Source organism: Stegodyphus dumicola, chromosome 7, assembly GCF_044657685.1.
Source record: "Stegodyphus dumicola isolate Sdum_Otavi_A_Nest chromosome 7, ASM4465768v1".
NCBI lineage: Eukaryota > Metazoa > Arthropoda > Arachnida > Araneae > Eresidae > Stegodyphus > Stegodyphus dumicola.
In genome coordinates, this window is record NC_140774.1 from 124,529,401 (window position 1) to 124,556,998 (window position 27,598).

The window sequence follows — 27,598 nt, forward strand, 5'->3', positions numbered from 1 at the left end:
GACTCTAGAATGAAGATTTTCAAAGGTACGATAGTTGAATTTTAAACTGCCTTCGGCAGTTCACTAAGTAGTTCGATGCAATTCACAGAATGAAGTGGTAAATCTGGTATTCAGATTTAAGGCTAGTTAATTATGTAGGAAACACTCCAGGAAATCGAATAGAGGGGTTGATATCATCTCATGCCGCTCTAGTCTATATACATTAATTTAATGCCTACTCTTTTGAAACAAATGGCTTCATTAACACAGAATTTCAATATTCTCATATGTTAACTCGTTAGAAGAGCTTTCAAATGATTAAAGTTTATCATCTCCATCAATTATATTTGGCTTTCAGTAAACGTCTAATTTCAGTTACTGGAAATCATAGTTTTGATATGGGAGCAAGTTATAAGATGCTACTAAAGTCTTTCCGTGCGGTAAAAATCATTTCTTAAATAAATTTCATTAAAGCGGTTTTAGAAAATATTATTTGTGCATATTATATTATATCCATCTGTGTAAGAATATAAGCATGAAAGGGTGAAAATAGATATGTGATGAATTTATGAATCAGAAACCCTTCAATAGGGGCTGATAGAAGTTTCTCTAGACTGGACACATCTACTAAAATTTGAGCAACAAAAAACTATAATCTGAATAAAATAGATGTCATTATATGTTATTTCTGTGTAGAAAGCATAATGACAAATCTTATTTAAAATATATATTGAAATAATTGTGGAAAAGTTTGCATTTTATTTGACGTAAAACCTTCTTTTCAACAGCTTCGCAGTTCTGGAGACTAGCTATTAAAAGTGCTATCCAAAAAAACGTTTGTCTTTGCAACTGTGTTAACTGAAGAAATATACGGGTTTAAACAATGCCAAGACATATTGCTCTGTAACGAAGTCAAGTTTACTACTACGTTTTCGAATTTAAATCAGATTTTATGCTACACAGAAATCTTATCATATAAACAGAAAGAATTTTGCTTCTATTTTAAACGGCTTACGAGTATAAGCATCAACATTTTATGTATAAAATACTGAAATCGAAACAGAGAAAAAAATTGATGTATAATATATGTAGCGATCTATGAAGTATAAAACCTCTTTTGTTTTTATGATTTTTAAAATACATGAAAATAGATTTTATATTTATGAGTGAGTGTTGATGTTCATATTAATAAAAATAACAATGATAATTCAAGATCATTTAGGAGCAAGGTTATAGATTTCTGTTGGCTGTGTCATCAATCACGAACGTTTGGGAATCACAGAGGGAAAGAATTGAAAACATCTAATCGTCCTCGAAAAGAATCAAGTTTGCACTGTACCTGATACATCATATTCACATTTATATCACTGGAACTACCAAAATTGAAAGAATACCTAATTTCGGGGTATCTAAAGCCTTCGTGATGTTGTTGGTAAATTTAGTATTCATTGACAAATGCTATAGATTAATAAATTTAAAGGATGATGCTTTTCATTATTTTATTAGCCCTAATTTTTTAAGGAATGTAAAGATCTTTCCGATGTAGTTTTAAATCAACTGCAAATTCTAATTCGGTAAGGCAGAATTTCGGAGCCTTCAAAGCAAAAATTTGATTTATATATTAGGACATTATGAGAAATAATTTCAGATACATTAGTATGCTTCTTTTATGTACCGTTTTTCATTTGCTTTTCTACTCTTCAGTAATTCATATTTGATACGTGTTCAATCACATCGATTAGGGCTTTATATGACTCTAATCGATGTGTTTGAACACGATGTGGCCCTAATACTACGATTAGGGCTTATATTACATGCGGAAGTTGGGTTATCTAGACAAAACACTCCAAAGAAAGAGAACTAGAAGCATTCACTTGCCGCAATGCTCCTGGATTTTCAAGCCACAGCCGGCGGACTTTCTTTAATTTGAATTATTGTTTTATAATACCCAACGCTATACCGCTGTCTTTGAGCCGCTACTCCAGGGGCATTAAAACCTGTCTCTGGCCAACTAGCTTTCTACTCAGATGGAATAAGTCACTACCTTCCGAAATAGCATAGGCTACCCTTTTGTGCAGGAGACGAGCCCCTGTATTTTATTCCCCTAGACTGTCTTGACTATCAGAGAATAATACTAAGCCAATATTTGTAACGGTATAATGCGACAGTGTTACAAGTAAAGGTAAATTAACGGTGAATAACTGGATTGCAAGTTATTAGTTAAAAATGCACTGCGTGCAAACTTAAAATGATATGCCCAACTACGAAATCATGAAATTCGTTACAAATGTATATACAGATTAATGCATTATTATTCGCTTCTTTTTCATTATATAGGAAATGATGTACGTGTTCAATTTGTTTCCCATGTTCAAGACCCACCAAGAAGTGATGAAACGAATTCTAGCTGCAGTTGAAAATGACATGCCCACATTAGTTGAAGGAAGAGGTAAGCAATCTAAAATTTCAGCTGCAGAGTTTAACTCAAATTAATTAAAGCCGAGTTTTCTTTTCTCTGTCATCAAATGTGGAGGTAGGATGGTTATACGTTTACAAATTAGTGATTGCGCACATCATATTCACTAGCCTCTTAAATTAGCTACTAAGCTATTGCATAGATCTCTTTATCTGCGATTTATGGTAACAGTCTAGGAACATAGTAATGAATTTAAGATTTCTGCACATCATCTAAACTTCGATTCAAGTTTATACATATTCTTTTTTTTTTCTTTCCTATCTCAATTCTTATTAAGGACATAGGACTAGGTAATAATCGTTATATAGCTGTTTATCGTACAACGTTTCCAAGAAAAACCAAAAAACAATGTAACATTTTACATCATATAAACTTTAACTGAAACCTATGTTTACGCAAAGTTATTTCAGTATTTGGCGTTCTGAATATCGTAACAGTATGAACTGAGCTCTTAAAATTCTACGTCTCATTCTTTCAGGAAATTTATCAATCTACTACTATGGTAGTTAAGAAATCATTACGGAAATTATCTTCAAACATCACCTTATTAAATCTCCCACACTGTTGCAATAAAACTTGTACACTTATAAGGTATTTCTCCCGTCTTCTTGGCATGCCTTCGTGGTACGGTAGTCTGCACGCTGAAAGCGAATTCCAGAAGTTCGATGTTCGATTCTCGGCGAAGGCGTTGCTCATTTTTCATTTTACCTGCTTCCAGAATACCTAATGTCTCTACAGACTTTAATCAGTAAGCAAATGGAAAGGTTTTAGTATGAAAATAATTTCTAGTGTTGACTTTTATTAGTACAACGCAAGTCTAGTATACTAGTTTATTTTAAGCGATCCAAGTCGTAAATGAAATTTTTATGCTCTTCAGTTTTTAAAGTTAAAAATCGCAAACGTTATTTTTACATTTCTAGTATATTGAAATAATTTATGCTTACGACTTTCACAGTTTATTCTGTTTAAGAGAAGCTTTTTATTCAGTAAGGCAAATTTTAATTGATAAAAACCAGTTATGAATGAAAGCGCTTGAAAGTCATGTCCCCGATAACAGCCCACTAACTTTGCATACAAACAATCGCAATATAGAAAACCAATGCAACTGGTCCAGGACTGAGATTTCACAGTCCACTAATGTTGCTCACAAGCAATGGCAATATATAATTATGTGACTGCTTTTTTTAACTATAAAGTATTTGCTTTTGAATAATGAATAAAAAAGAGGAAAGAAATATGGATAAGACAGATTTGATTTGAATAAATTCGGACCTGCTTCACTGTTTTGGTTAAACGGGATTTTATTTTATGCGAATAATTGTGAACCTATTAATAAAAAATCTGATGTGTACACCAAATGACTTCCTTGTACGGAATATTACATTATACGCATTTTTTCTTGCATTTTATTTAAACTTATTAGATTGAATTAAACCTACTTCGCCGACAGCGCATAAACCATAATAGAATAAATGCATTCTTTAAAATGCACTTTGTTTACCATAGCGACACTCTGGCGCTAGGTTTACTTAACAGTTTTATATTTCGTTCATATTATAACTCTGAATGCACAAAATTTATATCATTTAAAGAATTATCTATTCGTTGCCACATGTTCTATTCAAATACTATAATAAAGCTAGAACTATGTATAAAAGAAATTAAGCAAAAAAAAACAAAGAAGAAACAGTTTTTCACAGACGATTGAGTATTTCTCATTCAATTAATTCAGTTCTCACATCGCGACAAGGCAAAAATACATAAAAACTCAACATATCTGTATTAAAAATTACGAAGTAAATTTTAAACGCTTATTTCCTCAAAAAAATTCAAGAAAGGATTAAGCATGATTTAATTGACAATAATAAATGAAGGCGTTATCTTTGTTGTTGCGAAGCTAAGTTTCTCTAGACTGGCAACAAATCCACTAATCTCCTGTTTCAAACGTAAACATCAATGGCCGCCATTAAAATAGGCTTAGCGGCACTTAAACAATTTTAAAATTGTTGATAATTCTAAAAATATTGCATACAAATTTACTAAAGGCATAATACCCTTAACCAGAAGATAAAAACAACATAATTCAATCATTTTTAAAGCAAAAAATGTACAATTTACAAACATATAAGAGTAAAGAAACTGAGATCACTGAGCCGGGTAACAGAGTGGATATATTTATAAATATATTTATATACGTTTGGCGCGGCCGATTGAAACCAAAATACGAGGTGCACATCTACATGTTATAGTAGTCTTATAAACAAAATTTCAACGTTCTGAGGCTACTCGTTTTTGAGTTATGCGAGATACGTACGTACGCACGCACGTTCGTACATACGTTCGTACAGACGCCACGAAAAATTCTCATTTTAAAGCAGTTTTTTAGTTTTTTTGGAGGAAAAGAGTCTTTTATTCTGTCCTTACGTATAGATATTACGCAAAAACATCGTTAAATTGCATTCGATAGCGGTCAAAGTGGATATTTTCGTTGAAATTTGCTGCCTGAAGCTTTTCGCGATTACAATACTTCCTTTTTACTTCGTACAAGGAAGTAAAAATGACGTAATGGACGTTTCTCCTATGTTTATTCATAAAGCTTCTAAAATTTATTCATTTATTGTCATGCTGGTGTAAAAGCTGACAAAGCCCCGGTCGCTATTTATTTTCTTTCCCTTTTTCTCTTCTTTCTTTTTTTTTTAATTTTCGACCGGACAGCTGATGAACTGAGTGTGCATATCAATCTGAATGCTTCTTTCAATGGGTGTATAATTTATGTCTCTTACAGTGCATTACGGAAATGCTGTAATACAGTATATCAAAGATTCAATACAATACATTAAATTGTAAAATATATTTTCCTTCCTTGTGGCCAGCCTTTAAGGTGTAACTGGAAAGCACGTCCGGCTAGCAATCGGAAGTTCTGGAGTTCGAGTCCTTATGAGGACAATGCTAATTTTTCCTCTTTCCTATTCTGAGTTAAACCTAACTGTCTTTATATATTATGTTTTGTAATAGATTAACTATATAAAACAACACATTAACTATGCATTACGCTACATCAACTACTCATACATCAATAGTACTATTATTTTACAATGCAATACATTAATCTTGATTGAAACATTGAATGTGCAACCTGTAAATGTTATGCCGCTATCAAGGTTCTAATTCTATTGGTCCATGTAGGCCAGTAATCAGGAGCTTGTTTCCGCAGATGCGTTGCTCAGTGTTGGGACATTCAAAGATAAAATTATCTTCATTGTTTTGTCAATCGCTACAGCTAGCAACCTAATCTATAACTTAAAATCGTGCTAATAGTAAATTAGTTAGAGTTATGTATATTCAGTATTAAGTTTTGTTATTGGAAATAAAAAATAAATCAGATAATTTTCGGCCATACTTCTGCGTGTTAAACGATTCGTGCATATCTCCTGAATAAGCACGCTGATGAAAAGGAAAATGCCCTTTAAAGAGCTAATCTGAGTTAAAATAACACCCCGAATAACAGTTATTAGAGATGATAGGGAACAACAGTCAGAGTAATATTCATAAATATGCATGTCTAGTTTCGAAGGTTGGAAGTGCAAATAAGGAAAGAGAAGCCTCTTCTCAGGTGATAACGAAGAAAGAAAGGAATTCAAACTAGCGACGCCATCTGTTGAAGAAAAACGAAAACAACTGTGAAATAATTTCCTTAAAAGCTGAGGGTAAAAATGGATGGAAACCGGGAACGTTAACTACAACTGAAAGAATTTTATAAATGTGAAAACGCTTCTAGAAAATCTTATCCGACAACGGAAGATGTTTTTTAAGTAATTCTGGCTACAGAAAAATGAAAAATGAGGTTTTTTGACCAACAGTCTTGGGTAACAAGGGATTTATGTGTTTGGTTTTTTCTAACATATGCCTCATGTCTTAACTCAAAATGTGAAGGCTCTTGGCCGCTTTGTCAAAGAACCCTGTATATATTCCAAGCATTCATACAGAATGAGGTCTTAAAGTATGAAAATGCGAATTTTATTGATGGAAGAGAAAGCGAACCGAAAGTTGAATTTTTGTAAAATGCGGGCAGTTTTAGAGCTAATCGAAGTAAAGTAAGGAATTACAACATAATTCTTATAATCCCCTATTCATATAATCCTATGTGTTGGGAATTGTGCCAAATTATATGCGTTACTCAAAATTTGTAATAGCTGTAGTCCATTCTGCCTTACTGTATGTAATTTAGGCTTTGCCTCGTACCCGTTAGCTAATATTTAGTTTCTAGATCCTCTTGTTTGCGAGAATAAAAACTGTTTCATTCTAAAATTTCGTAACATCAGTTTGGCGCTCCCTGGATAGTGCTCCCCGGGGACAGATATCCCCCCTTGCCCATCCCTAGCTATGCCACTGGATATTGACAAAGGCTTTTCACCTAATATTATTCACAAAGCAGTTAAAAAATTCTTATCTCAACACATAAAAAGAACTCTCTTGATTTAGGAAATTAGTATAAGAATTCCGTTCTCAGTCATTTCATTTCATCGATTAGTTATAAAATTGCACGCATTTTACAGAAATTCAACTTTCGGGTCGTTTTTTCGTCCAACAATGAAATTCGCAGTTTCGTACTTAGAGATCCCGTACCGCACGTGAACATATATGGTACATACAGGTTTCCTTACCAATGGGAATTTCCTTAGCAATTAATAACTTACATTTGTCAAACTATGCGCGACTTAAAATTTCGCGCTATGGAACATGAAGCACATGTTATTTAAAAAAAGAAACACAAAAACTGTCTGCTGTCCACACTGTTGGTCAGAAAATCCTATTTTCCATTTTTTTTTTTTTTTCTGCAGCCAATTTTACTCAAAAAACGTCTTTTGTTGGCGAATTACATTTTCTAGAGGCGTGTAATATTCATAAAAGCCTTTCAGTTCTAGTTGACGATCTCATTTAATACCCGTCTTTACTCTCAGCTTTTAAGAAATTATTTAGTTGTTGTTTTCCTTTTTCATCAATAGATGACAGCATTAGCTTGAAGAACTTCCTCTCACTGTTATTGTCCGATCATTTACTCTTCTGCAGCCGAAGAAGCAGTTTCTGTATTTAAATCTTCGAAACTAGTTCTGAAATTTATGAATATTGCTCTGATTATTGTTCCCTTAGCACCTCCAGTAAGCTAATAATCAACACAAATGAAGACAGTGAGGCAGTGTAATTCCAGAAGGACTAAAAACGATACGATTCTAATGCTCCTTTAGAACAAGAAGAAGTATCATAAATTTTGTTCAATTACTGCTATAAATACTACCACTACGTTGGAGTCCAAATGGAGCAGTGCAGTTGGAAAAATTTCCTACTAAGTAGATATTTAACATAGCGTACTTTAAGCTTAAATTAATCTTTAGAACTGAACTGCATTCTTAGTTTCTATTCAGTTTGTAAAGAGACTGGGGAAAGAAAAAAGAAAATCTCAGGACGCTTTTAGGCTGTAAGGATTATCTTAATTTACCTAACAGTTAAATTTTGAGTTAAAGTTACTTTCATATTTCTTCTTAATTTCAAACTTACAACTTCCGGCCAGAACTTATTTTTAGAATCGCGTTTGCATGCAAATGAGGAGAAGTAGTTAACTGTGAAATTCTACTGACTTCGTTAGAAAGCCAGTGATTGTGACTAGCACGCGTTCGCCTCTTCAGCTTACTCTCTCTGTTAAGCTATCGAGGGCCGTAGTTTAGGCCTTTGATAGCTTCGCCGTTAATTAGCGTTAAGGGGCCAACTCTGTTAGAATCTTGATAGCTTTGGCTATGTCTTTTTAATCAAGATTAGTTTGGTTTTAGTTCTTAGTTTCTTGAGTTCAAGCCCGAGTGGAGGCTTTATTGTAAAACTCCAAGAAGGAGTTCTGTTAAACTTTATTGGATAATAAAGGGTAATTTCACCCTTCCTACGTTTCTGTCTCCCGAACTCAAGCGTTTGCTTCTCAGTTCTTAAGATCCTTCAACTTTAACTTAAAATAACACAGACGTAACTTTAACTTAAAAGAACACAGACGTAACTGTAACTTAAAAGAACACTAAACACCGCCAGACGTTATTATGGCTTTGTGAATGCTGAAAGATGATTGCTTCCCTTCTTATTTGCACAATAGATCCTTGTCTTGTTACTTACTTTATAGATCCTTGTAGATCAAACGATCCTTTCAAAATAGATCTTTCTCTTGTTATTTACAAAATTCTAAGAGTTACCTAAGTAGAATTTCATGCATTGCGGTATTAAACTGATTAAAGATATAAAAATGTAATAAGTACACACTTAAAAATAAATCAGTGTAGGGAAAAAAACAAGCAGACAAAATTATAATAAAACAAAGTATAAAACTAATAATACAACTTTAAAAATGAAGGAAAACAAATAGATGAAAGTATAAAATAAATGAAAAATAATATTAAAGTAACATTTGTATAAATTTGTGAATGCTGAAAGATGATTGCTTCCCTTCTTATTTGCACAATAGATCCTTGTCTTGTTACTTACTTTATAGATCCTTGTAGATCAATAAATTAGCTTGGTGCGTCTTAAAAGTTTCACTTTACCCGAAAAGAGGTTGCTTCTCTTTGAAAATTTAATGCGTATTTCTTGAATTATTGTTATATTATTATCCCATAAATAGGAAGGAAATATTCATAATATGTGTTAATAATGACGATTTAATTTTGATACAGCATGATTAAAAACTTGCCCATAGATGTTTACATATTTTTGCTATTTATATGGATTAACGATAAATATTTAATGCATGTTTAATTTTTATTTTTATTTCAGAACCAAGTACAGAAGAAGCAGAAGATTATTGTTTAGCCGTAATATTGAGGGCCATGTGCTATAAAACATTAGGCGATGCTGGAAAATCTCAGAAATATCTGCAGGAAATACTGAAATAGTAAAAATATTTCAACTATTTCATTTCTAGAATACAAAATTTATTTTATTTTTGTCTATTGAAATCATGATTCCCAATTAGCTATTGGATATGTTTACTCGATTTTTAGAGTTAAAAAATTTAAACAACAAACAAATGTAATTGAAAATATTCCTATGTCTAAAACTGATTTTGTTATAATGGTTTGATAAATTGGATGCACTCGTAATGCTATTCGTGTGAAAATAAAAACGAACTATTCTGAGAAGAAAAAAAGTTCCTGTTAATGTTACTCTTAATGATCTCACTTATTTGCACTTAATTTCAAGAAAACTAATTAATTTTCTCTAAAATTAGCAATGTGTTTTTCACATGAAGTAGCGCAATGTCTCATTTGTTTAGTTTCTTGCTTGCTAAAGAATTCAGTTATTCAGTAATTTACTCCAATAATTCAGTACTGTGTAATTTTTTTTTATCCTGTTATCGTCATGAGACAACACGTGATGGTACTTTATTCATTAATTTAATAAAGCGGATAAGTCTTCGAAAAATATTAAATTCGCTTTCTTGAAAGTAATTTTCTAATGGAATTTCTAATTGGATGCCTTAATCAAGTATAAATCTTCATAAATGAGGATTGGAAATTTTCTAGAAAACATTAATACTTAACGAAAATCAGTAACATTTCTAAAATGATGGTAATGAATATCCATATAATTTTTTCACCTTGATTAACGCATATTATTTTTTTTTTTTTCGAAAATAAGTTGTATGCATTATTTTGCCTCGAAAAATGATTTATCAGTATTATTTTAGAAACTTAGACAATATCGAAATTACATTAATTTTCGTAATATATATCTACGTATACTGAGCGTAATATATATATATATATATATATTAAATACTGAGAAATGTGTAGTTTAGTGCTCAGATTTTTATACAGCAAAATATAATAGTATGTTAGAGGGTTACAAAAAGAAAAATTTCATGATTAATTAATTTTTATAATTAGTTATATTAATCGCCGCCCAACAGGGATGGTGGTTAGCGATGTTGACTGCCATATAGAGGGGCGGGAGTTCAAATCCCCCGGAGAAGGAATGGATATTTGTAAACATATAGTATCTGTGCGGCATGGAGGCCCTGTAATTATGCAGCGAACCGGAAGTCTTATTGAGAAATGTTGGTAGGAGAAGAGGTGTAGGGGACTTCCGAACTGCCCTCATCGGGATGCTGTCCATGAAAATTGAGGGCGGAATTGAGCAAAGTTATGACTTTGCTGCCACTTGTATAGTGCTCAAAGCTTTTGCCAACGACAGGCGCTATCCTGCACTCCATGACACGATGAATTTCGTGGAGTTGCTGTGATATTACTTTCAGACAAATGAGATAAGTCATAATAACAACAACAATAAGAATAGTTATATTAATCATTTACTCTGTTTTAAATGAGATAAATTATATTGAAGTAAGTATATTCAAAAATGAATATGAACATCTACATAAAACCATATTTTTAATTTACTAACTACGTTTAAATTTTATATTTCATATATCTTAACCTTAGTATTTAAAATTGCCACTAAATTTGTACGACAAAATTTCGTCAAAACAAAACTTTTTTCTTGTCTGTGTTTGAAAGAATGTTCCATTACGTCTAATACTGTATGTAGTACATATATTCCCAATTTTATGTTAAACGAATCGGCTTAATGTAATTCATGACAGCTAAAGAAGTTTTTGAATCATTAAAAAAATATAAGAATGACTACTGCTTGATCGAGCTGATATTTCTTTTCTTTTCTTTTTTTTTTTTTTTTTTTTTTTTTTCAACCCACAGTGAAAATCATTTGTCTGATGATGTCTATCTTGCCACTTACGCGATGGCCGAAATGGGTTATATGGCGATGGAGAGAGGAGACTACGAAGAAGCTTTGCAGTGGTTAGACAAATCATGGTAGGTTCTTTGAAGTTAAATTTGTGTTTCTTTGGTTAGCTATTTCAATGATATTTTTTCTTAGCCTCATCTTCTTGTCAGAATAAAAAGGAGAATTTAGCTGCTTACGAAACTCCGGTTTCATTCTAAAAGTTCAAAAGCAAATTTATACATTTTATTAGGCGATGATGGTAGTGAAATTATTTAACATATTTTCGTTAGGTTATTTAAGTGCTCATGGAACATCCTAAATAAATGACTTATAAGTAATTTGTATCGTAGCTCGATCTCTGATGACTCACAAGATTAATACTTTTCATTAGATTCTCGCTTATCGGACGTAAGCAGATAGTCGGATGAGCGGAAATTTCCGATAATAGGGAAGTATTAAGAAAACACATATTAAAAGTTACACCGTGTTTTAATTTTACACATTACGAGCCTAATAATCATACTTTAAAACAAAACTGGAAAATTAACTGAAAAAAGGAACTTGCAGTCACAGAGTTGTCTGAAGCTAAACGCATTGCAGTCCTGTGATGACTGAAAGAAATTTTCTATCAGAGTCTGCTTCCTTGACGAGCGTCGTTTCTTCGTTGCCAATCTCGCCATCTTTGTAGCAACATTATGTCGATTCTTGTAGCTTCTTCGTGTTGCTCAATATATTTAAACGCATTTTCTAACGTCTTAACACCGTCGTTATGTAAAATTTTGCGAGTCTCAATATTTGGTGCTTGATCTTGGCCTTCAATTTCGTTTTTATCGCATTTGATAAAAACGACAACTTTTTTATCAGTTATTTTATACTGATCATCATCCTTCATCTAGCCTTCGATTTCTTACAACGATGCATTTTCACAACCAGCGATACGTTGTACTAAAGATATAATGGTTTCTTCGGTTTCATCTGTGGCTTCCATTTTCATATTTTCATCATCATCTATCATCTTCTGCCATAAATTGGCAAATGATGTAGTGCTTATTTCAGCCCAGTTCCTTACAACTCAATCAGAAATACCCTTTGCATTGATGTCTTTCAATTTTTGAATCATGTTCTCTTCAGTTTTTTTTATCATTGTAGATTAGTTCTTTTTTGTCTTTCCCAACGCTCTGAAGCCATACTTTCATCATCACCGTTTTCAAATCGTTGTCATCATCGTCGTTATCAACGTAGGTTGGCATACGGCGGTTACATTCTGAGGGCAGGAATATTGACTTAATGTCACCCTTTCAAAGCTTTTCTGTATCAGAGTGCGTAGGAGCATTATCTAACAATAAAACACCTTTTCTGTGTAAAAAATATTTTTCCAAAAACTTCTCTGTCAAAGGAATGAATTTCACTTCTCATCCATGAGTTTTTCTGATTACAGTATTTTACACGAAGAGCATTTTTTGAAACAGTGCTATATGCTTTAGGATTTTGTGCTGATTTTTCAGTCATTACAAAGTCCATTTATCTATTTGCTGTAGCATTACCACATTCTAAAGCTATCAGCCTCTCCTTACTACGCTTATAGCTAGGGGCTGTCGTTTCTTTTGGCTGCAAGACACTTACTTGATAATATTTTGTGATTAAGGTCTGGTAGTTAAATATGTGATCATACGTTAAGCTTTCAATTTCAATTAATTCCTGAAACCGTTTTTTATGCTTCCACTTCTTCAAAATTCGATTATAGTGTTTCACCACAAACACTTAATTGACGGATACCGTAGAGTTTCCTTCATCGGTCGAGCCAACTGACACTTGCTGTGAAATCTGGGTCACATTCATTAAAATCATTACGAAAATGTAATACGTTTTACTATAAAACAGGGCCTGAAATAAGCACAACTTTGTTTCTGAACTATGTAAACCTAACACACAAAGTTTCACTCACTTTTCATAACCATAATTTTTTTAACCTTTTCTTACTTTTAATTGCACACTCAGTAACTTCTGATGCACACATGTTTCCTATTTTTATTCGTTTTCTTTTCCAGTTTACTATTTTTTAGCGTCCAATACCGAAGATGTAAACTACATTCTGAATGTTTCTCCCATATCCTTAAAATGAAACTACATTCTACTTTATCTAATTTCTTGATTGTCTCAAAGTTTTGTTCCATTGGTAAAACAGAATTTCTTTACTTTTCATCGCTATTCTTTTTGATGTACTTGTATAAATTTGAGCTTTTAAACACCATAACAATGTTTGACAAATTAAACACACCACCACAAATATATATGTATTAACAGTAACAGACGATACACCGATGCACGTATAAGGATAAACTGCACTGCGCTAAATGACAGACACATGACACTGTAGACGGGCGCGCCCCTCCGTGAAACATAATACACAAATTCTCTATAAATCAGAACCACAGTCGCTGCTTTTAAAATAGCATAACTATCCTAAAATTCATAAATTAATTCAAACAGCACAAATTTATTGAAGAACCCAATTTTTAAAATATGCATGTTTCCTTCACTTTCCACATGGTAAGCCGCATTTGCTAAAATTTACGTAAGTCCAAGACCTCTTGCGCTGACTCCAACATGCACCCCCTCCCCGGCTGCATAACTTCTAAATTACATCAGTGCCGCAACGAAGGAAAGGGCTTCGAGTGTGGACTAGGGAACTTCTACTGTTCTTGTGATGCTGAATCTTTGATAACTATTGTTTACATTTCGTTTCTCATTTGTATCCCAATATCCAGCATTTTTTTCATTCTCTTCAAATTCTTTCAATCAAGAAGTGAAATCTTTACAATTACTTATATTTGATATAATTTCGAGTTGAACATTTTCACAGAAAATGCATTTTTCATTATTTTGGATTTAAAATTGCCGGGCAAAATAAGTTCAGTCATCTTGCTTTTAGAGAGGCAAAGGTCACTTGATCTAATAGAAAAAGCTATTGGAAGTAAGGTGGTCCTTTCTGGAAATCCTCCTCTTCCTCTATTGCTATACCAATGTGCACTTACGAATTATGACACCCGGCTGCATATTTCACAAGAGCACATCTGTGTAGCCACCGAGTGAGTGGCTTCTAGGATGGATCAATGGGAATCCAGTAATTTTTTTGTCATGTCACGTGACCTTTCGCGTGCTTTAAGATTCAAGCAAGATGGTTGAAAATATTTTGTCACGCAATTTTCTGTACAATAACATCGCCGATTTCTTCTGAAAATTTTCATTCCGAAGTTAGATCAAATATAAGCAATTGTGAAGATTTCACTACCTGGTTGAAAGAATTTGAAATAAATACAAACGCATGTTGGATACTCCGCAAAAGTATCCCTGTGAAATATTATTTAATAAGTGGTAAATAAAATGAAGAAAGAAATATGTAATAAATATCTGAGCCTAAATGCTATCTTTATATAAAAGTATGCATGTGAAAAAAATATTTACACCAATTATGTATGTAAAGAGAAGTCAGCACTTTTTATTGCAGTCTGTATGAAAAAGATGTTCTATAAAAAGAGCCAATGCAGAATTTTATTCAGAGTGAACTTTACTAATTCGCATTCGTATTCATTGTGTTAAATTTCACATTTAATAACTGCTCACTATTAAATGTACTGTTTACACAAGAAATACTCATCAAACAGAATGAATTTATCTTATTCACAACGAATATATTCAATTTATTCACATATATCTTTTAATATTAACAATGGATATAATTAGACCAAACACAATATGTATTGTGAATCATACACTTTAAGAACCAAAAGAATGCAAGCACTGAAATAAGAAAACACTACATTCATTGTAACACTTAAAGCTCAATTAAAAATATACATATATACACTTGATTATCTTAATCCACATGTGTTAGTAAATGCATAATATTCGAGGCTAATTATAACTATAAGGATAAACTGCACTGCGCTAAATGACAGACACATGACACTGTAGCTTGAGTCATTTTTTTGATGTAAAAAGCGATAATATGGCGTTAAACATCAATCCAAATATTAATGAGTGATAAAAATCGTGAAAGTGAGATGTCAGTGATTAATTAAACTCACAAAAACGAAAGAACTACGAGATTTTCTGCTATTACGTCATACATTTATAACTGCGAAACAAATGCAAATTAAAACGTAAACTTACTCTCACATGCATGAAGATTTAGCGTTACAAGAGCGATAGAAGCTCATTGATCTATTTTCGAAACCCCTCCCTCAGTGGCTACGCTGATGTGCACTTGTGAAATATGCCACCCGTCCTTGTAACGTTATTCAACATTCAATCAATATTTGCAAAACTTTTTGTTTGAAAGGTTTCCTTATTTGCATTTACATCGAAGGAAAAACAGGCTTTGAGAAATTTTCACAAAATTCCTAGGGCTTGGTTTTATCCAAGCTGCAAAAATATTAAACTTTCTTGGCTGTCGGTGAAAACTCTGTATTTCTGCAACAGTCATTACATAGTTAAATTCCTCCTGTTTTCAAAATTCCAGTTAGTTAACACTGAAGCTCTTAACCAAGTCAAATAGCACGTCTTCTACATAAAAGTATCCAATAGTACTATCTTCTCTAATGGAAAAGTTTTTACTTTGTCTAATGATAGCTGCTTCATAGTTTTCACGGCGAAATAAGATAAGCTTAATGTTTACCGCAGATGATAATATAAAACTCATATGTTTCCATTGGCTAAATTGCTCTTTTCTTTCACAAATTCATTGAAGACTTCTTTGATTAGGATGCATTCATGTTATTTTATATTTATTTTCTAACTGTCTGCAGTGAAAGAAAGGTAAATGTTTACGACATGCATCCATTACTGAGATGAGATCTCTTTGAATAATTCCATCCTCATGTTGAAGCGAAATCTGAATGCTTGTGAAGATAGAAGTATTTAATATAATTTTAATTTTTGTAATATTTCTCTGAAGGCGGTTTACCCCATAATGTCATTCACAAGGCTGTTTATCCTCTAACTTCTCACTCATACATACTAATTTCACATTTGTATTTAGAAATATTTATACATTGATAAACATTTAAGTTACCTTACTAATCCATATATATAAAGAAGAAAATCTGTGTGTTTGTTTGTTCGCTAATAACTCACTTCTATAGCTATCATCACTAAACTTCCTACAGTTCCTTTCTGGGTTCTCGAAGGTGTAATCAGAGAAAAGTAGATGTAATCAGAGATATTAATTAAAACCTCGGAAAAACTATAATTTTCGCTCTCATTTTTCCGAATGGCAACAGTCTCGCAAGCTGGAGATGAAAATCTGTTTTATTTCGAAAGTTGTTGCCACTGCTCGCTTTCAAATCCTAGAGTTCGTTAATAAAAAATTTCGAAGTTTTACGATGAAATAAAAATAGCATTGCCAAATATTAAATACATTATTCCCGATTCCAAAAATTGGTGGGAAGTCATTTCGACTATTCCCATCTTCATACGATTTTAATCAACCGAAATATTAATTAAAAACTCTGAAAGCGCTAATTTTTGCACTGATTTTCTCGAGTGGCAACAGTCTCGCGTCTTGAACGTAAAAATGCTTTATTTCAAAACGTGTTGCTACTTTTAACTTTCAAATCGTAGAGTTTGTTAATCAAAAATCTGTAAGTTTTACAAACTCTATACATATAAAGAAAAATATCTGTTTGTGTGTTTGTTTGTTCGAGTTATTGATTTCTGATCAATTAGGATAAAGGTTTTACCACATTTAATCAACTAAAATTGAATATAGGTGAAATATTGGGTGGAACTTGAGCTTTTACGACCATTTCATTAGAAAGACGAAAATCATTAAAAACTGCCTGCCAAATTTTTTATGTGGGTGTTATGTAGAGAAATTACCGGATAGCGTTATAAAAATTAGGTGAATGATTTTATGATTTATGGAAATTTAAATTTTATTTTGATTCTGAATTATTTAATTTAAGGCTTTAATTTTTGGGGAAAGACAGATGCTTCTGGGAATATTATTTAGTTTAAAAGAGTATTATTTATTTTCCTCTATTTGTAAATCTTGTACAAACTTTTATTCATTGTGAAAGAAGCAGGGAAAGGGAGGCAATTTTCGCCAAGTCATGATTTCGCGCGCTTTAGAATGTTCGAGAAAGAATTTTCATTGTTAGTTGACCTTAAGAAAGGAAAGTACGTGACGGAAAGGTCAAAGGTTGCTACTTGTCTTTCAATGTAAGTCATTCAGGTTTTTGGCGATTGAGGGTCCGGTTGTTGGCTAAGTGAAGAAGGGCGCGCATGCACGATCACCCTTATTTCCGCATTCTGGAGGTGAAAACGAAGATTTTGCCATAATTAAGGGGGCGATAAGTGAAGCCATAGTGGGAGCCCGTTTGGTGAAGGACAAGAAGGAAATTCGAGTTGGATACACACTTACTCTGGACACTCTTACTTTTGGACTCGCGCACTTACTGGTTGGCTGGACTTGTGGATGTTACTCTGGAACTTACTTGGGACGTTACCCGTGAAGCTTGCTCTTGGGATGAGTAAGAACAGGCGAGCCGTAATTTCCTAGCAACAACGTTTCTGACCGGCGAAATTTGAACGAGTTACCTGCGTGTTGACATAGGACTTTCAGGACCAAGCGGATAGCCGTCCTGGGCAGCAGTGCTCCTGTTTCTGTTCTACAGTAGTGAAGTGGCTCTACATTTTTAGAACCTGTGTCAAGATGAGCCCGGCCGACATCAACGCTTGATAAGATATTTCTCCTCCACTTCAAGATGTCACGAACCAGATAAGTGTATATTTTTTTTTTTTTTGTGTGTATCAGATCCTCTCACGGCAGAATTTAACACTGGTGCCGTGACCTCTGCTTAGTGAAGGATCGAATCAGTAATTGATTTTGAATTTACCTATTTTGTGTAATTTACTTTTTAAGGAAGGAGTTAAATTTTATGTGCTAGGATTAATTAGAGTTTTTGATTTGTGTTTGCTTATTTGTTAATACGAGAGTGATAAAGTTTGAAAATGTGTGTGAATTTCAAAAATTTTGGACTTTAACGTTAGGCAAACAGAATTGAACTTTAAAATTAGGAAAAATATATATTTTAATGTAGCAGAATAGGTACTGTACATTCTTACTGTTGAAAATCCTTGAGTGTTTTCTAGATGTGTATTTTTGATTTTCGACGTACTGATTTATGATACAAGATGGAAAATGAATTATTTCACGATAATCCTATGCTATTTGTGTATCCTTGTAACAAGTTTCGAGTGCTTGTCTTTAAAAACTGGACTCATTTTTTGAGCACTTCTAAGAGAAAGAGATTAAAGACTCTAATTATTTTACTGAATGAGACAAGCCATAGCTATGCGTAGCTAGAAATTTTTTTTGTGTTTTTGCTACTTATTGAACCTAGAATCTTGTGAAATGTGTAATCGTGAGGGGTAACGTTAGAGAAATTTTGATTTTTTTGACTTAATTGAATAATATTTTGTGAAATGTATGTAATGTTTTCATGATTCTCTAGCGTAGTATATTATTGCTTTTTGAATTACAATGTTTTGATATGATTCCAGTATATTGTGTAATGTGTTAGAAAATTTAATTTAGTATTGAGCAATGAATTTTATAAGTTATTAAGGCATAATGATACAAATGAATGAGTTAGAAAAATTGAATATTTTTTTTTCAATTGCAAAATTCTGTTTTAAAATTAACATGGGTTAGATTTGGATTTTTGCCTGAGATCAGCAATAGTGATGTTTGCATATTTAATTTTTTTTTTGGATTGAATTCTTCAGCTTGAGTGAAGTTCTAATTAGTTTAATGAGTCAGAGTAATTGAGATTAGTTATCTTCTGAGTTTTAAGTTTGTGAAAAGTTGTCAGGTGAGAATTATTTAAACAGTAGAAATTTAGTCTTGTGAATTGTAGAAAGTGAATTTTAATGAGAATTTTGGTGACAACGGGAATTTGGTTTGTGGAAATTTTTAGATAAGTTTGAGAAGATTAGTTACTTTTGCTCTTTACTCATGAGCGGGAATTTTCTGTTGATTACAAGTAGTTTGTCTTGAATTTGCTAGTTAATCGTAATAGATGTGATTTGAGGTACTGAATTTTCTTTCTTGGTTGGACTTGTTGCGGAATTTGGGGTCAATTCTTGTTTTGGTTTGACTTATTAGTATCAAGATAGTTGTATCAAGTTTGTGTGTTGTTTTCTGGTGGTTTCTGCCAAGGTCCGTAAAATGTAAGTTCTCTGATGTTTAGTTTCTGTGGAAGAATTGAGATTTCTGTGGTCTTAGGAAAATAGAAGAATTTGAGTTATGGATTTCATTTGTGTGATTTTTAGGGATTTTTTGAATTATGAGTTATGAGTATTTTTTTTTAGTTTAGCACTTTTGAGAACTTTGCATTTGTTGCTTGCAGTTAGGTCTTGCGTGAAGTTGTAATGTCCTGAAAGCTCGTTTTCTTGTAAATACTTGCACTTCATGGTGGCACTTGACCTCTTACACCGGGGGGCAAACAGGAACTTGTTATCTGAGAAAACTATTGTTGTATCTTTTTCATTGTGTTGGTTCAGGATTGTAACGTTTCAGTCAGCGCACTTTTCTTTCCGAGATAAGAGATCTTATGTTCTCTTTCAACGTGTCTGGAGGTTTGCTTGATACGTAAAGTTTGAGTCTGTCATTCATAATACAGCGCTTTTCTCAGCTTACATGGACGCGGTAAAGAGTTACTTTGTTTCTTTTGTTTGGGTGGAGGTGTTTCTGAAGGCTGTTACTTAGGTTACTATACAACGTTTTGAAAAAGTCTGATGCAGAATAGATCTCAGTTTTGCCTAAAATTCGGGGGTTTGTTTTGAACACTTTTTTTTATTTGTGATATTTTATTTAGTGTTCTAGTAACGTGCTTCAGTCCAGCTTTGATTGATTTCTTTGACTAGTTGAAATTTGTTTTTGTGGACCTAATGGATTTTTTAGAATTACTGAATTTTTTTTGGTGTTGTCTTTCTAAGGGGACTTAAATATGGTGTTGTTACTCACTAGTGTTTACCGTGAGGTTTGAAAAATTTTTAGCGACACTTCACTCTTGCTGGTTGATTTTTTTTTTTGGCTTGACTTGAAATACAGTGAAATTATTTTTTGACTTGATATGGTTTAACGCAATGACTATTTGTGTATTTGTTTAGGTATTGCAATTTAAAATTTTTTTGTTTAGGTATCACTGATCTCATTGCTCATTTGAATTATGTACGAAATTTTTACAGTTTAATTGTATTTTCATTTTATGTGTATATGTGTATCTTGGTAGTATTTGTAAATTTTTTGGCCAAACGTCATTTTGTATATACATTAGGTTGTATTATTACTATTATTTTTGTGTGTTTTGGATAAAATTCTAATTGGTATTTGCACAGCGTATTCGTTATGTTCATTTTCGGAATTGATTTTGGTTGAATTGAATTTTTGGACAATCACGTTTTCCTTCTTTCTGATCTTTGTGTGGGGTATTTTCGGCTGGTTCCGAGGTTCCTTGTGTTGTAACGTTCTTTTCTTTTCTAATGCTTGGCCCTGATCAGGCCGCTTCTGTTCTTAGACGTGATTGTTTGGGATTCATTCCTGGAAGTTATTCATTTTCGTAGTACTTAGGGGTCTTTACTCCTTATTTGAATACGTTCATGTGACATATTTTATTTGGAATTGTTTGAATTATTAGTGTGTTTATTTTCTCAGGAATGTATTTTATGTATCTGCGGCGCGTTAATTATCTTATTGATTGATCTTAGACATATTTTGTTTGTGATTAGCGCCTTATTTTTATTTTTATTTTTGTATGTGTTCTGAGTATTTCTAGGTTTAATTAAGTGATTTAATTGATGTTTTTGATTAATTGTTTTTGATGATCTTCCTTGAGTATTTTAATTAGTAATTGCTTTGATTAATCTTGTTGTTTTACTTGCACATTTTGGACTTGAAATTTAATGTGTCAGTAACGTCACTGTTACCAAGGAGTCGTGTGAAATATTGTTACATTATGTTATCCTTTAGCCTTATTGCACAGTATGAGTCATGGTATTTCAAGAAGTGTCTGTCTGCTAAATTTTGGTAAACCAAAATTTAATTCCTTAGGGGAAAGGAATGTTATGTAGAGAAATTACCGGATAGCGTTATAAAAATTAGGTGAATGATTTTATGATTTATGGAAATTTAAATTTTATTTTGATTCTGAATTATTTAATTTAAGGCTTTAATTTTTGGGGAAAGACAGATGCTTCTGGGAATATTATTTAGTTTAAAAGAGTATTATTTATTTTCCTCTATTTGTAAATCTTGTACAAACTTTTATTCATTGTGAAAGAAGCAGGGAAAGGGAGGCAATTTTCGTCAAGTCATGATTTCGCGCGCTTTAGAATGTTCGAGAAAGAATTTTCATTGTTAGTTGACCTTAAGAGAGGAAAGTACGTGACGGAAAGGTCAAAGGTTGCTACTTGTCTTTCAATGTAAGTCATTCAGGTTTTTGGCGATTGAGGGTCCGGTTGTTGGCTAAGTGAAGAAGGGCGCGCATGCGCGATCACCCTTATTTCCGCATTCTGGAGGTGAAAACGAAGATTTTGCCATAATTAAGGGGGCGATAAGTGAAGCCATAGTGGGAGCCCGTTTGGTGAAGGACAAGAAGGAAATTTGAGTTGGACACACTTACTTTTGGCTGACTCTCGGACTGACTCGCTGATTTTTGGGCTTGCTGGACAAAATGTAAGTGACTCCGAGAGGTGTTTTCCGGCGGGGAGCGGCAATTATGCTCCCCGGCCGCGGGTTTTCTCAAAATGCGAAGAAAAAAAAAACTGTTGAGCGAATAACAAAAAAATTAACAGAGACTTGGGTCTCTATCTGTATCGGCAAAAGTCAGGACGATGTCCTCTGAACTCCGACTTGAAAACAGAAGGAATTATGTCACCTTAGTCAACTGGAAGCCTGCGTTAGCCGTTCTCTAAAATGCCTAGCTTAATTGTCTACGTTTTCCTTGGTGGAGCTGAGAGTCTAGGCAGACAGCCGTGCGGTGTAAGCTGTTCTCTTGCTTCCAGTGGGAATAATTTTCTTCTATGGAAACCAGTAGCAGGCGTAAGATTTGACGGTATAGCTGATGTAATTTATTGTCGTGCCGTTCGAGTCTCTGTCTTGCGGATTTGCCAAGTGACGTAAGGATAGAGCTAAGATATGAGCTCTCCTCCACTTCAAGATGTCCACTCAAGATAAGTATTATTTTTTTTGGTGTGTTGGAACTTTAGGCAAGTTTTTTCAAAAACGTCCTTAGCAGTAAAAACAACGTCGAATCTAAAATTTAACTCTCAGGCCATAAATTGTTTCCCTTTCCTTTCTTTTAAATCACCAGACAAACCTTAAGTTTTTTATGAATTTAAATGAACAGACTCTCAGATGAGGTTAAGACTTTTCTTATTGTGTTGTAATTGAATAAACTGATATTTAATCTGGAACCTCTTACAGTATGTTTTCTTTATATATTTAATATGAACTTTTCCTTTATATCTTGTATATGTTTTATGTTTTCGATCCTCTCACGGCGCGGTCCCGGAATGCATTTTTTTCACAACGCAAAAATGCTGTACACGTTTCACTATACGATCACTTCCTTTAACGGCAAGTAGTTTCATATTTAACATTTAACAATATAGGAATTTCAGATATAACTGGTACCTAGAAGTAAACTATTTAACCTTGGTGGCGAAACTTTCTTCTATATAACATTGGTGCCGTGAAGTAAGATTCATAACATTATTTCCCGGCGTGAACTTAAGCTATTTAACAGTGGGTTCCATATCGCATCAGACTGAAAAATGTATGACTATGAATCATACTTTTTGCATCGTTATTAGAGAAGGATTACAGCGGTATCGTTCTCTCTCTTGTTATAAAGAACTTGTTAAGCTTTAAGTGTTAGATGCATTACAGTCAATCTAACTTAATTGGCATCGGAACAAAATAGGACAAACATACGATGAAGAAGATGAATAACAGGTGATTAACTTGCCTGGTATATCGGCAAGTGCTTGTCTACAACAATTTCATACGATAGTTCATATAAATGCTGTCCTGGGCATTCTGATAAATTGCTATTCCAATTCTAGTCTTGGTCAGTTCTATTCCATGTCAGGATTCCATGCATCCATTCGTCGTACATGCAGGAGAAAATCACGGCTACTAGCCACGTCGATAATCAGGACGACATACACCCCGGACAGGCACATCAGGAGGATACACAGTCTTCACAACGTTCTTGGCTTCTATCGCGGAAATTTAATTTTAATCCTCTTCAGCACTGAGCAGCATCAAGGCAAAACGCAAATTTCACAACAGAAGGAAATTTATGAAATTTATCTGATTAGTTTCCTAGAATATTAGGATAGTAAGATAAGCTATTATATTTAAGATACAATAACACTCCGAACAAATATTAATTTAGAAGTCAAACAACAAACGTCAGCGTTATTTTTCCAAATTTTCACAGTAAATTTGAAAATTCGAAAATATAACGCTGATTTTTGTTGTTTGACTTCTAAATTAATAAGCTATTATATACTTTTAATTTTAAATTTTTATTTCTTTAAACTTTTAAATTTAGATTATAAATGCATTTTGTGACTTTAAGCTATCCTGAAATTTACCCATTTCTTTGTTACATTATCTTTTCAGTCATGCTCATACTGACTACCACTTGGAATCTTTTCTCCACTATCGAATCCATGCTGCCATTAGGCACATACAGACGCTAAGTTCTCTCCTAGAGCAGGCGCATATCACAGACGAAAAGAACAAAGAGAAAGAACTATATACGTGTTCTATGAGCCCATCTTCTCAGAATCCCATCAACATCTACGACTCCCCAGTGCCACCTTCGGTAACAACCTAGTGCATTCATTTGCTGGCTTATTCTGGAGCAGTGATTAAAATTCTGAAAAATTCATAAAAAATGTCACTTTAATGTGGAAAACAGTAGTGAATTAAACATTCACGGTTTCAAAGTTACAGCTTTATTTTGATGCAGAACTGGAAATAGACGGCAGCTGACGAACTTGTTAAATACCTCTTATGACTTGATATGACAAAGAACTTAATTGTATACGTGAGCTAAAATATATGACTTGTAATGTAAACGAAAAGACACTTTACCATTATAAAATCAAGACATAATTCTGAAATCAAAAGTATGTGGCTAGCAATCTAATAGGAAGAACATATACAATACATATTGGTCCTTTTTATATGCATATATAAAGAAAATTTTAGAAATTTTAGTTTAAGATAAAATCTTATTAATATCGCGCAGCAGTACGTTGCGGAATTAATTAATTAATCAAGAAATAATAATTCGAGCAAAAATTCGAGCAAGAAAAGGGGTAACAGTCTAACATATTCCAAAATTAAAACAAAAACAATTCAATAAAAATAAGATAAATGTAATACAGCATAATAAAAATTAATATATAAATTATTAATATAAAATTGTTGCACATTTTTTGGTCTTATTCAAGGAAACGGAAAAGAACTTTCAGCAGACCTACATTACTGAATTACATCTAGATGACTGTGTGAATTCTTAACAAATTTCAAAATAAAAAATTAAAAGAAAGGACCAAATAAAAATGAGTTTAATTAAATTCCTTTAAAAGTGCAATAACTAAATATTTTTTAATTTTAATTAATTATTAAGATAAAATTTCATCCGATGTAATCCTAAAACAAAAATTACTGTAAAAATAATTAAGAGTTTTCTTGAGTAAAAAACAAGACCAACCATTGGGTAAATTAAAAGCAATATGATAAAATAAATATGAAATAAATTTAGAGGTAACGGAAAAGCAGAATTTGCTTAGTTGCTGAAATACTTTGCATACCAATATATATATATATATATATATATATATTTGGTAAGAACAAAACAGAGAAATCACTGTTCACACAAACATCATTTTCATAAAAGTTTGATGCTATTAGGAATTCATTTTCACGCAAGTAACCTCACAAAGAATGCTAAAACGAGGAGGCTAGTATGGGAAATCGCAATAATATGAACAGGGCCACTCCAAAACACTTAACTGAGATATTAATTCCACTTAATTTCTTACCAGCACTTTCAAAATGCTACTATATTAACTTACACTTTTCAAGTTTCATTACTATTTTTTCGACACGCTTAACTCCACCCATTGCTGTCCATATAAAATGGTCATCGTTCCTCCCAAACTAGCAAAATGTTTTTGCTTTTGAAGAAGAGGAACCCATATCTGATCACCCTTTCAAAATAAAGCAATTTTATTCAAAATATACAGTAACCTAAGCCTACTTTTTTTACTATTCTGAACAAACGGGCTTATGTTCAAAGAAATATTTTTCGAACTGTAAATACCTCGAAAATGATTTTAATGTCCTGGATGCGTCGCCACAGCCACTCTTTCAGCTTTGCGATTTAACTTTTCCTCGTCTCCCTCACTTCTTTAACACGCGGTAGGAAAACCGAGTGGAAGGAAGAATGCAATGGGATTAGTGATTTTCCTTTCTTTCAGCTTTATAGTCTGTTACTTTAACATAGACACTTCAAGGCCTTTTCACTCACCCTTATTTTCCATCGTAAAGGGTGCTATTTTTACGACACAGCACTTATTTTTTCCCACCTCATTTTAGAGTACTTTAAATCAGCCTTCATTTGTGCGCATTTCGGTAACCAAAATATACTAAACGGAAATGCAGCGGAAAAAATTCGACCATCTGCTGCAGCTGTCGTTACTATGGTTACACAAAGTAAGCGGCATCGGAGAAAATGACTGGAAATGCTTATTCTGAAGTAGCAGACTACAGTAAAGTAATGATGTTTTTAATTTCTTGTCAACCCGACTTTTTGATCACCCTGAGTAATTTTTTATTTGATATACTATATTCGCTCACGTTGGAAAAAGTAACATATTCGAAAAATAGTGCTGCATGGAACAGAATAACTGCTGACCTACTGTTGTGTGGTGAGAGTTTGATTTTTGCCATACATTTATAAATTCGTACATTTATAAAAATGTGTGTAACAAGTTTTCTATATATATAAATAATTGTTTTATTGTTGTTTTTATGTAGTAATATATACTGAAAGTATTATATTCGGATTTATTAGTTTATATGTTCTGTAAAATTTCTTCTATTAATATGTATATTTTTGAAAGACTATTTTTTGATAGCGTTCCTTTATGATATATATAAAATATCAATTGTATTTTTATGAAATAAAATGTTTTGTTTTGTTTAAAATTTTTGTTTTACTTTTTACAAATGAGTTTAAATAAATTTTATTCAAGATATATATGTGATGTAGAGCTTTTTTCAGGAATAAATAGATTGTTGAAGAATCATAAATGTAGTCGTAGCTTAAATTATCAGACGATAAGTTTAAAAAACAGGATCCATTTATTATTGGTCAGGAGAAATAGCAGTTACAAAATCAGATATCTGGAGTAAATAAAAAAGAATTACTAATAACTTTTTGTATGAAGTTTACTGCATTTTGACATTTAAGAAAAAGCCCCCGATATTCTTTTACGAGTCCTTTCATAGCCTCTAGAAAGGCGGAGCTTCCAAGAAATGACGTCAGCCTCGTCAGCCAATCCAGTTCGCTTTAAATATTTCCAGAACATTCTATAACTGTACGTGTAGAAAAGGTGGGAAAAACAACATGACTACGGGGCTGTGAATTTAATTCCACGTACTTTCAAATAAGAGAACGTCGCCATTAAAAATGAAAAGAACATACAGTTAGAATTCCAAGTGTATTCTTGACTATGGAATTTTATTATTACATATATATACACCCACCACACACACAGACCCAACCACCATGGTCACACACACACACACACTCAGACATATATATATATGATGTATCAGCTTTTGTCCAGAATAAATAGATCGTTGAAGAAATATAGATGTAGTCGTAGCTTAAGTTATCAGACGATAAGTTTAAAAAACAGGATACATTTCTTATTATTTAGGAGAAATAGCAGTTACAAAATCAGATATCCGGAGTAAATAAGAAGAATTACTAATAACTTTTTGTATGAAGTTTACTGCATCGTTGCATTAAAGAAATAACCCCCGTTATTCCTTTGCGAGTCTTTTTATAGCCTCTGGAAAGGCGGAGCTTCAAAGAAATGACGTCAGCCTCGTCAGCCAATCCAGCTCGCTTTAAATATTTCCAGAACATTCTATAACTGTACGTGTAAAAAAGGCGGGAAAAACAACTTGACTACAGGGCTGTGGATTTAATTCCACGTACTTTCAAATAAGAGACGGTCGACATTAAAAATGAAAAGAACATACAGTTA

The 27,598-nt window shown here is 32.9% G+C and overlaps 1 protein-coding gene across 3 annotated transcripts in view; it reads left to right on the plus strand.

The window, feature by feature from the left end:
- Window positions 1–27,598, plus strand: part of LOC118199100 (tetratricopeptide repeat protein 39A-like) — a 244,554-nt gene that overhangs the window by 157,171 nt on the left and 59,785 nt on the right. For 2 of the 3 annotated variants that reach the window (XM_085820793.1, XM_085820792.1), the window contains exons 15-17: window positions 2,317–2,428; window positions 9,263–9,380; window positions 11,203–11,319. In XM_085820793.1, coding sequence (XP_085676919.1) covers window positions 2,317–2,428; window positions 9,263–9,380; window positions 11,203–11,319 — 347 coding nt within the window. Of the gene's footprint in view, window positions 1–2,316; window positions 2,429–9,262; window positions 9,381–11,202; window positions 11,320–23,927; window positions 26,529–27,598 lie in introns of those variants that run through there. The other variant, XM_085820791.1, reaches the window with a different exon arrangement.